Genomic DNA, 12,221 nt, shown 5'->3' on the forward strand with positions numbered 1-12,221 from the left:
TAAAGGTAATGTAGGCTGATCGGCCGCTTGTATTTAGATCGATGTAAGTCCATCTATTGCCTCAACACGTGCAGCTATACTGATAGTACTTGTTTATTCCCATCCTAATGAATGTGGGGAGCCTTTATGGTGAAAGCTAACACAACCAGTTAGACTTGACATTTTGTGTTATGCTTTACAAATGTTTTGTATTAGGCGTGCTTTTATTAGCTGAGGTCTGAGTCTGGGCACTGGACAGAATGCTAATGCGGTACAGAGTCGTTTTATTATAGGCCATCAAGGTGATATACAGGGACCAGTGACCTTAATAAAGGTTCAGAGTTTGAGAGAAGAAAATGAAGCATTTCCTAACAGCATGTTAACACTCAACAGTTGTGTTTTGTAAGTTTCAAAGTGATGATCTTTGTATCTAGACAGTTAGAGCCTACTATTTGGCAGGTAACTTTCGCAGCGGTACTTAAAATGCTTCCAAATTCAAGTGTCACTCTTTTTCCTATTAAATATGCAATAGTTTTTTTTTGGTGTTTTCTTTTAGAAGGATAGGACGAATAAGGTTGTCATGGTACCTGGAGACTATTTTGACATTAGGATTTAAAAATGTAAAAAGAACTGCTGTCTTGCTGCCAAAACAGAGCTGCTGAAGTGAACAATGTGTGTGTAATATCTGTCCGTCAGTCAGTCACATTCAGTAAACGGAGTCCTCTCGCTCCCTACGGAGCCCTGTCAGTCACCAACACAACAGCTGTGTCTCTTACAGGAGACCTTTGATCCCGAGGTCCTTTTCAATCTGTTTCTGCCACCCATCATCTTCCATGGAGCTTACACCCTTAATCAGGTGAGACTGCTGTCCTGAAATGCCTCGATGTAGAGGAAAAATACATCATCAAAGGACTGTTCCTTTTGAACGGATGCTCCGTTGGTTTAAAAAAGCAATGCCATATATTGTATATTGCTGTTTGTTACATGGCGTCTTAGTGTTTCTAATTGGTGTTCATTTTGATTTCTGTTCTAGAAACGATTCATTGAGAATCTTGGCTCCGTTCTGACCTTTGCATTGTTGGGAACCATAATCAGCTGTCTGACCATAGGGTAAGCATTTTGTTTGGTTCATGCACACAATGGAACCCATCAAAAATACAATGACACAAACAAGGTTAAGGTGCACAGAATCCTCTGCAAGAGGATAGATGAGGTACTGGATATCAGATAATGATCTGAAAACGAGGGCTTTTCACATAGTTCCACTATGCATAATCAAAGACAATTTACTGATAATAGCATAAACCTTTTTGGTTTGGTCCTATTTATTTATAAAATGCGACATATGAGACTTTGTCAGAACAATAGTCCTGGATTTATTTTCGTTGCTGTCCCTGCACAGTTCTTCAACCAGATAACCAACCGGATCAGGATGGACACAGACATTCAGTGTCTGACATTTCAGATATATTAAACGCTAAAGGAGAACGGGCGAGCAAGTCTCCTTTTCTTTGAAAATACTTTGACCGTCAACAAGAAGTAATGTAACCCAACATCACTAAAAGAGCACATTTAAGCTGCTTTTCATATACACATACACACATGTTCGTGCTTTGAACATTTATAATTTATAATTTTAAATAAACATTCTGCTCATTTTCAGTCCAATGAAATCTGTATCTGTATTGTGCTATTTGTATTTGAATATGCTATGTCCCAGTTCTGAGCTGCATAATATAGCAAGTCCCTGAAACTGAATGACATACAGCACATGAAATAGCGCCATCATTAAGATTATTATTTAAAGTTGCTTTTTCAACAAACAGTTTGATAGTGTTCATTACCAGCACACTTAAAAGGATCAAATAATCAACACCTGCTTAGCATTAGTATGTAGTATGGAACTAGGTTGCTGTTCCGGCCTCACAAAGCTAGATGGCACTCTCAGACTTTAGAGGAAATGAAGCTCTTTGCAAGCCAGCTGATGCACTAATTTGCTGCACACAAAGACTGTGTGAAAACCTTATCAATGTTGTCTTTCTGCTACAACTCCAGGATCCTCTGTGATCAGAAAAAAAATGAAACAGTCCTCAAATTTATGAAAACATTTCAAAGTATGTGTGTAAATAGGAAGAGATGTTTTTTGAAACACCTCTCAATAGGACGTATTTTACGGAGAATTGTGTGCTTTGTAAAAATAGATGTTATGGCAGGGCAGCTATTTTATGGGATTGCATTAGATTGTACATTAAACCTAATAAAGTGGCCCCTGAGTTGCTTTCTTTTTCCTGTATACAAAATAAATAACATGCAATGTCAATATTTTCATATTCTCATACTCTTAAAGCTGATACTGTATTTAGTAGTTTCCTAGTGTGCTTGTTGTGATATTATTTCCACAGTATAATTATTAACGGTTTCACAATGTTTTTTATCAATGGGGAAAGTTCATGCCATCTAGATAGTATAGACCATGAGCTTCTCCAACCTGCTGAAGCTGGTGTAAAAGATGTTGTCTTTCCTTGCTTCCCTTACTTCTTCCAGACATTGGTTCTTGCATGAATGCCCTTTTTTAAGATTTTTTTTGTGTCATTTCCACCTTTTAATGGATAGGAAAGCTGAGATATGAAAAGGGAGGGGGGGGGGGGAAGACATGTAGGAAACCATTTCAGGTCAGACTCGAAACTTGACCTTTTGCGTCAAATAATAAACCTCTACATATGTGCTCCTGCTCTACCAACTGAGCTTACCCAGTCACCCTGAAACGCCCTTTTGAATCACTCTCCCAATTCCTCTGGGAAGCAGGGCACGGTTAGACATGTTAGGTCACGTGCACATTCCTTGATGCCAAGGCAGCAGACCCAACCAATCATTTTGCTTGTTAGTGAGTTTGCCCCATCCTATGGGAAATGAGTCACCTGTTTTACTCTCTGTTACTGCCTCTGTATCGCTCGAGTGCATAAAAGCACTCACTCACTCACTCACTCATAACAACCATTATTTCAAATCTCCCTTAAAGGAACACACCAATCTTATTCACCGTATCCCCCGGGCTTAGATCAATCCATACATACCCTTCCCATCTCGTAACTCTTTCTGACGCACCCGCCACTACCCTAGCTCATCACAGACCCTGGAGGAAACTGGCTCCAACTAGCCTACTGCTCCCATTAAGGGGGGTGGCAGTAGCTCAGTTCATAGGGAGTTGGGTTGGGAACCGGAGCGTCACTGGTTCATGTCCCCGTGTGGACCCAAAATTAGGGAGTGTGGATTGGTGGCTGGAGAGATGCCACTTCACCTCCTGGGCACTGCCAGGTGCTGTTGAGCAAGGCACCGTACCCCCCCAACCGATCAGGGCGCTGGTTCAGCTGGCAGCCCACTCACTCTGACATCTCTCCATTAGTGCATGTATAGATCCTGAGCGTGTGTGTGTGTGTGTGTGTGTGTGTGTGTGTGTGTGTGTGTGTGTGTGTGTGTGTGTGTGTGTGTGTGTGTGTGTGTGTGTGTGTGTGTGTGTGTGTGTGTGTGTGTGTGTGTGTGTGTGTGTGTGTGTGTGTGTGTGTGTGTGTGTGTGTGTGTGCTAACAAAGTGTGGCCACAGAGTGTAAATTGTAATTTCCCCATTGGGGATCAATAAACAGATTAAAAATTATAAAAATGTAAAAAAATATTGCCAAAATGTTCCTACTTACATGTTGAAATTTGTATAGTCACATGAGACACAGCCATCTTCTAACTGTATACATACAACTATTCTCCTCCGAAGATGCTGCTACTTGGGCGGAGTGATTAGCGCAACGTTGTTACTCTCTGCTCCTCACCACGGGGATTCTCAGGCGCCTCAAGCAAATCAGTCCTCACAAGTAGCAGACAAAGCAGTGCTTCACCTTCCAAGGAGAGTAGTTCCCAGTATGTATACGGTTAGAAGATGGCTGTGGAACATAACTTTTAAAACATCTTAATGACAAGTCCAAAAGGTTCCACTTTACCTGAGGTTATGGATATTTTTCAAGACACCATTATTTAGCTGGATAGCTAGCTAGCTAGCTAGCTAGCTAGCTAAGCATTTGATGATTAAATCAAACTTCAGGACCGGTTCAAATTGTTTCACTTTACTTAAGGTCAAGGAAAAATATTCATGACACAATTATAAACTGAGTATCTAATTTAGTTACTTTTTGGAAGGAATAACTTGTAACTGTAACTAATTGCTTTTTAAAAGTAACTTTCCAAACACTGGTCATGAGAAAGACAAAGACACCTCGGACAATGCTAACTTTGCATTAAAAGTGTCATAATTTACCAAAAGACACTTAATGAACAGTCATGAAAACTCAAATAACTTCTTCTACTACTAACTACATGTGTCATGTCATAATAATGATGTTGTCATGCCAGTCTTATGAACACCCCTTCCAATAAAGTGTTACCTTTTTTTTTTTTTACAAGGTAGAGCATACAGTGATGCATTCTGGGACAGTTGGATTTTTTATTTTAATTTTTTTATTGCCAGGCCCCAGAGCTGATAAAAATACTGTTTCTATTTTATTTCTGTCACAGTGCCCTTCACAAACTCTCCTCCTTGTTTTTCTTCTTTCGGGTAATTCTGTGCTCACACAAGCACACTGCCTGCAACAAGTCAACTCACCTGCTGGTAGCATCTGGCCCCATTACCCATGCTACTCTGGGGGAAGCCCTGCCGCGGTTTGAGGGATGACTGATACTGAAGTCCTACTCTGGCTGATGCTCCTTGGTGACCTCAAAGTGTGTCATTCTGTCTTTGTCTTCTATCACAGGGCCTGTGTCTACGGCTTCACCAGACTGATGGTCCTGTTGGGCCAAGCAGCAGATGGAGACTTCTTCTTCACTGATTGCCTCCTGTTTGGTGCCATTATTTCAGCCACTGACCCAGGTACAGTAGCTGGCCTTAAAAAGGAACTCGTATTACTAATTATAGTGGCAACACCACTGGTTTTATACACATATAAACGTACTGTGTAATTCTAGTCACATTTTATTGCTTTACAACACAAGCAAAAAAAGTAAAATAAAAATATTCTCAGCAATGTGAATGTGTGACAGACGAATTACAGGGATCTGCCGTGGGTAAACACTTCCAAATGAGAGGAAAAAAACACCATGTCAAAAAAAATATCAAAGACGCATAACATGTTTAGACTGTTATAGCAACTGTAGATTTCTCGTTTCTGGGTTTTGATCGGTACTGTAGACTCATGCATAATATACAGATGAGTTGAAAAAAAGTCAAACCTGGCTTATGCTTCTCTGTACCCCTTTTTCCTGTTTCACATACGCTATTATTGCCAGTTGTAAATGTATGTGGGTAGAGCCTACACACATTAAAAGTAAGATTTAACATTGTTATGTACTTTTACTTGGACATACAGATGTATCCCTACCTCAGTGAAACACCCTACTTGCTCTATGCATAGACATCCTTTTCTTAGTCCACATAACTTTACACAGATAACAGATTGATAGCTAAGCCTAAATGCAAGAACAAAGTCAGAATGCCCCCTCAGTCGATGCAACTGCTTTGAATTAGGTGCACCTCTATCTTAAGTTTAAACCACAACATAATCTGTGTTCTTCAAGAGCAGTCAAGTGGGATGTCATAAGGCCTGCCGCAACGCTGCAACAGTGGTAATGTTAATGTCGTCATTTGGTAATGAATTATTTATACCAATAAGTAGTTGATCTGGGTGAGTGTCAAAGAGGAGCTGAAGATAATGGCACAGCTGTCACTCTGACTGAGGTTATTTTCCCATTCCTCGCTGTGCTCATCCTGGCAGACCCAAGCGCCCTCGTCACTTAGATTAAAATCACACCATAATGCATCAATAGCCCAAACACAAAGCCCCCTTGGCCTTCTCCATCTCATGCTGTCCAGATATAGTGCCAGCTTTCTGATTTTCCAAAAGGGAGCCAATAAAATGTCCCCGTCCATTTCTCTACCTTCCACATTTGCATTCACGGGCCCAAAGCGCAAAACCTTCCAGAAATAGGCACTGCCTTACTTTCACATGCATACATGCACACAGTCCCAGTGACTCCAATAACAGTTTAGTCTTGAGTAATAAGACTTTTTTCCTGTTGTCATAACCCTTGTGTGACAACTCTTTGTTTGTGTCGATTACTGGTTGTGTAAGTCTATGTCAAGTACTAAAGGAAATGGTGGAGATCTTGAGAACACTGTGAAAGTTATCACAGACTGGCAGCAAAGCTTCGAGTGAAATGGAAGCCCAATTTATTTTCCACTTTGCTTGCACTGGACTATGGACTATAACAGATACATTTAATAGGCCAGATTCTCATTGCAGCTATAATGAATCTATGACAGCTTTCCCTGAAAGCAACAGATAGCCAGGAAAGGTATTCCAGCATGTGGGAATGTTGCCATTGCTAATAATACTTTTTATATACGTTTGGTGCTGATTAAAGGCTGCAGCTACCATTGAAGACTCATGACATGTCATGTCCTCTCCTCTCTCTTTTTAGATTTTAATGACCTGAGAAGTTAACGTTTTACAAGTATAGACATTATGTGCTTTTTAAATCTGATACTCTTAGGATGACATTTGTAGAGTCAATATTTTTACATATGACTATTATTTCTCCCTCACAATTACATTTTTGGCAGGGTGGAGGATTCTTTCATGCAGTATTTAAACCATTATGTACAGAGATGTGTATTATGTATATTTTTTGGTATTGTCAAACATTTCTTAGGCAGGTGTGGTGGCACTAGTGTGACTTGGGATTCATGAATTCCAAAATCCTGTCTATAGTCTTGATTTCTTCTCATAGTCTAAAGACATGATACCGGTCTGGTGGTTTTGAGACTGTAAATTGGTGTCGGTGTGAGTCTGTTGTACCCACAGTATATGAGCGAGGGATAGACTCCAGCTCTTGCTGGCAATCCAAAAGATTAAGCTGGTAGAGAAACTTAGAAGCAGATCTAAAGGAAGACACAGCGGTAAACAGCATATTTATAATTGCATCCCTTTTGCAGTGTTTCACCTTATTTTTTTATTGATGAATAGTAGCTACCTGAACAATTATGTATATATTATTCAGTTTCTTGACAATAGAGAGAACCAATGAGTAAAAGCATTTGTTGATATTCATTTGAAAATATGCAATTCTTATGATGCACAAATGTCCCTAGCATGCGCTTATTTGTTCCATTCAGCCTGCATCTATTGATTTTTAAATTGTTGGTTTTATATAAGCCTTCAAAGCTCTGTAGCCATAGCACCTGTTTTCTCAGAAGAAGACACATGGTTCAGGTCACAGAGTGGAACGCCTGCTGTGCTACATCCTCTAGCCTCAGGGATGGATTCAAAAGGTTGGTGAAACCCTGTCAGAACTGGAAATGATGCCAGAGCAAGAAAGGCCTTGTTTACATCTGCAGTCCCGGGCCAGAGGACGGCAAGAACTAGCAAGATGTAAAGTAAATATTGAAAACACAGTTACATAGGTGTATACATTCACTTGACTTGGCTTACCATCAATATTACAACATTATACACAGAACTAAGAGGTTGTATTGCAGCAGAGCAGTGGTAACAGAACAATTTAAACAATGACTAACTAATGTACATATGGACAAGTAAAGAATTGTGATGTGGTGTTATGAGATTGGCAAGCCTAATTTAGTGCTGTCATATTCTCATAACCTGAATGTGTATTTTAGCTATTAGGCTATGGCAGCTGTTTTAACCATGGTTACATACTGGAAATAAAGATCAGGTGAGACATTATGGATACTTGTAAAAACAGTTTGCCAGTTGTGTATAGGTCTGTCTGTATAGAACACCTCAGTTGTCAATGCTAGGCAAACCCGTTTGGGCCGTAATAAACTTAGCTAAAGTTTCACAAAATGTGATTGGTTATACATTTTTTATTTATTTATGCAAGCACGGCACCGATAACTATAGAAAGATCAGCACATACAGTAGTAAGTTATTTGATATCTTTTATGTCTGGAAGGCTTTAGACAGCTATTCTCCCAATTGCTATTGCAAGGTACTTATAATTAATGGTGTCACGGTTCATGTTGGGAAAACAAGGCTTGGACCCAGATACAGTGGAGACAAGAGTAGAGTAGAGTAGCGTACCATGATTTAATTTGAGAAAAAGATACAACCAAAAGTATCCTGAAGCGACAGGCAAAATATGTTTCCAGAAAAATCAGCAACATGGAAACAAACAGGAACACAACAATAAAACATACCAAACAAGACTAGAGCCACACAACATGACAAAACAAAACACAGAAAGCACTGATCCCACAAAACATCATGGAAACACTGACTAAATACACAGGGTAACGAGGACTAGCAAGGGACAGGTGACACAAAGGCGGGGAGACAGGTGCAACACATTAGGACTGGGCAGAGTAATCAAAAAAAGCGGGAAGTACAACAAGACAAGACAGGGAGCAAAACAGACTACAAAAAAATAAAACAGGAAAACACCAGACTTGGGATTTTTAAATCATGCTGACATCCTAAGAAACTACTGTAAGATTAAGAGTAAACAAAACAAAACAAAGCTACTACTTTTAAAATGCTGGTTAACTTCAACTTGCTTTCATTCTGAGGAAGGCTTTTCCTGTTGCAGTATTTTGACCCCTGCTTGTCAATGCCTTTAAAAATTGAGCAATTGTTACGCCGAGCTGTGTAGATTATAGTAATTCCCCATTATCTCTTCCCTAATGCATCATATTTAGTATTATATCTGTCGAATTTGGTAAAATCAGCAAGCAAATCCCGTGCCCTCTGACTGAGATGGCCATGAGCGTTGCCTCTGCTAAACCTCTTCAGCTGGGTAATTTGACCTAATAAGGCTTCCATCCAACCCTTTCAATTGTGTTATGTCTGAAATAATTGTCTACTCTCTCCACCTTATGGTGTTACTGTGGAAACTATTGAACACTTGACAGCTGTAGGACATGGTTGCCACGGCAACACAGCCAACCCGTGTGTGTCGGTCGGACTTAATTTTATTTTTTCCGTCTTGCGGTGTGAGTAGTGCACGACATGCTGTCATCAGCCAGGTATTATGGGAGCATGGAGATGGAACGAACCTGGCTCCCGGGTCTACCTCAGCCTCTCCAGATAACGGATTTTCCCCAAGCTCTAAACCTGTCAAAGACCAAAGAGCCAGATCTGTCATAACAAGACCTGGGGCTGCTCTCTTACTGCTCTTATTATCAGTCTGGTCATACTGGCTGTGAGGCCCTCACTGGCCTGGAATTCACAAAAGGGCCAATTGCTGCTATCAGAGCACCCTCATTATTCATATCACAAATGTCCCTGAAATTAATTTATAGGATTTATTTTTGCATATTGGTCTGAAGAGGTGGAATAATAACTAACTGGGAGCTGTTATTGTTTTAAATATGATATTGTCTGGTCTTTAGAATGGCACCGCTCTGGGTTTCTGTTTGCCTGTCCACGCCTTCATCCTTATATGTCTGTGAATATGAATGTGCATCTGTGTGGCCTTTCTCTATATCTGACACTGTTTTTATTATATGAGAATTTTGTTTGGCTTGTTTAAAACCCAACCTCATATGTCTTGTGGCAGTTAAAAAAGGGTTTGCCCAGTGAAATTTGTCTGTGCTCTATTTATTAATTAATTTATTCATCTATCTATCAAATATGATTTGTTGTGATCTAATCTAATGTAATCTTAATCTAATGTAATCAGATCTACAGTATCAGGAAATTTAGAGCAAACCATACAACCGATATCTTGCTGTAGGAGATAGTTCAGGCTTCTCAAAGTCCTAAGCCGACAGGCTGTCACCGCCTCGTCAATGTCAGTATTCTCCTTGCCACTCAGTGTCAACACTTTGCCGTCATGCAGTGTCGAGCAAGTTGTGTGTGTGCATGCACTCCTTCATATGCTCAGCATCTTCCGCTTGATGTTTACTGTTGGTGATCTCACTGTGGAGTTCAGCTAGTATTCCTCTAAACGGATGTAGTGTGTTGAGAAATTCAGCTGTATAAATAAGGGAGTAATGCGTTGTTTGTATTTTTCACCACAAATTTGAATTTCATAATTATTGAGCTGAGAAGTTGCTCTTCTACATATGAAAATGCAAGTTAAAGATTAGGTTTTGATTAAATTTAAGAAATAGCATAACATACATTATTTGTACAGTGTACTGTATGTATACATTTCTTTGATTACTGATTTCAATCTAATAACTAAGTGGCAACCACTGTTACCCTACATCCAAATTACTGCACTATTTCCATTATTGCAAATTTTACATTTGGTCCAAAAGCATCCAAGCAAATGTTTTGTAAACTTTGGCTTCTGAGACTTTAATTGCAAATCAAACATGATAGACAAATGAAATGCTGTCATGAGGGACCTGCCAAGAAAGGCACGTATATAAATTGTACGATTAATTAAAACCAGAACTTTAGTGTTCAATGTCAACCATTCGAAATCTTGTATTTTTTTTGGCAGAGTTTTTTTTTTGTACTGTATAGCCTGCTAATGTTTTTTTGTTGGAACAATCTATGTGGTTTCATCAGCTCTACTGATTAGTTGGGGGATCCCAGCATTAAACCTTTTTAGATGACTCACACCTTGACATTACTATAAATACATTCTTCTCAGATCTCGACACAATGCATTTCCTAAGCTAGATGGAAGCTAGGATGGACACTTGGAAAATCAGTCTAACTTTGCGCCGCACCCTAGATCGTATCAGACAATTGTATTCGTCTCAACCCTGTGGTAATTTGGCATTAATGTATAGAAACACTAAACAGCAGTGTTCTGTGCTATTTCTCATCATAGTTGACAATTTGACATTTGCTGTGTGTTTCTTATCATAGTTGATGGTCATAAATAGCTGAGGTTGGATTGATTTAATTCTTCAATATGTTTAGTTTTACCATTTTTTACAGGTTATGCTTTTCATTTTCTGTGTTACTGTTCTGTGATACATTTTCTGTAAACTGTACCATTTATGTGCTGCATTGCACGCATTACAAACCGAACAATTCGTTGGACTAATCCTATTTCTTTCACAGCTTAAATAGTGTGAAATACTGTATAATGTTCCCAGTGCCGCTGCAATGAACAAGGCAGGCCAAACAATGTAACAGGTAACGTGCTGTCTGCCCCTCCCACTCCCAAAGAAAAGCACACTACTCCAGTCAGGCTGCTAAGCCGAACTGGCTTGTTGCAATATGGCTAGTAACATTAATGCGACTATTACTAGACCAGAATTAGAAGATTTGCCAATAGCCAACAGGTCTGGCATTTGGAGCCACTTTGTTTTTCCTGCAAGCTATGAGGGAGATGGCAAGAGTGTGTGTGTGTGTGTACGGTGTGTAATGTGATGTCGTAAAGTGCATTGTCACACGACAGATTGTAGGACCCAGGAAGAATATATTTAGCTTATGCTGAAGCTGATGGGGATTCAAATAAAACAAACACCAGTGGTAATACTACAAACATTTCAACTCATTTACGTCGCTATCACTTCAGTTTGTCAATAACTGGAACTGGATGAAAACAAGAAGCAACACACATGCTACAAACTATCCCCGCAGCAATTTCAACAATTGAGCCCCATTACACTATTCCTTCACAAGCCCATTTCAGCCAGACTGTAATTCTTGTAGTGTGCAACAAAACAAAAGCTCAAATAGAGAATCACCAGCAGTTTCTCTGACAGCAGACAGCTGGACGTCAAGGGCGTCACAAAGCTACCTGACTGTAACGTGGATATATTTTTTTTTAAAGGAGCGTTTTTGTTTTATATGCTTGCTACTGCTACAAGAATACACCCGAGTAGATGGTTTAAATATAGCTCTGTCATTGTTCAAAGTAAAAAAGATCACACTTTATGATGTCAGATTTAATAAATTAAAAAAATTGTAAAAATCAAATAAATTTCTGTGGCATTTCTTTATTTTCGTTGTATCGGAAAAGGTACCGAACCGTGACACCACTGTCTTGTATCAAACCAAACCGTGAATTTTGTGAACCGTTACACTCTGTCATTATGCAAGATGCACCTATGTGTGTGAAACTGAATTGTGTGAGGAGGATTTTTTTGTGTTGCTGAGCAGTTAATGAATCTTACATTATTTTAAGCATGGAGCTCTGCCTATATATATATATATATATATATATATATATATATGTATATGTGTGTGTGTGTGTGTATATGTGTGTGTGTATATG

General features: G+C 39.4%; 1 protein-coding gene across 3 annotated transcripts in view; it reads left to right on the forward strand.

Annotated features, from left to right (window-relative positions):
* Nucleotides 1-12,221, forward strand: part of LOC117937802 (sodium/hydrogen exchanger 9-like) — a 58,967-nt gene that overhangs the window by 3,810 nt on the left and 42,936 nt on the right. For all 3 annotated transcript variants that reach the window (XM_034862016.1, XM_034862018.1, XM_034862017.1), the window contains 3 exons: nucleotides 758-835; nucleotides 1,013-1,089; nucleotides 4,775-4,890. In XM_034862016.1, the coding sequence (XP_034717907.1) occupies nucleotides 758-835; nucleotides 1,013-1,089; nucleotides 4,775-4,890 (271 nt within the window). The remainder of the gene's footprint in view (nucleotides 1-757; nucleotides 836-1,012; nucleotides 1,090-4,774; nucleotides 4,891-12,221) is intronic.

The sequence above is a fragment of the Etheostoma cragini genome, chromosome 22 (genome assembly GCF_013103735.1).
Source record: "Etheostoma cragini isolate CJK2018 chromosome 22, CSU_Ecrag_1.0, whole genome shotgun sequence".
Classification (NCBI taxonomy): domain Eukaryota; kingdom Metazoa; phylum Chordata; class Actinopteri; order Perciformes; family Percidae; genus Etheostoma; species Etheostoma cragini.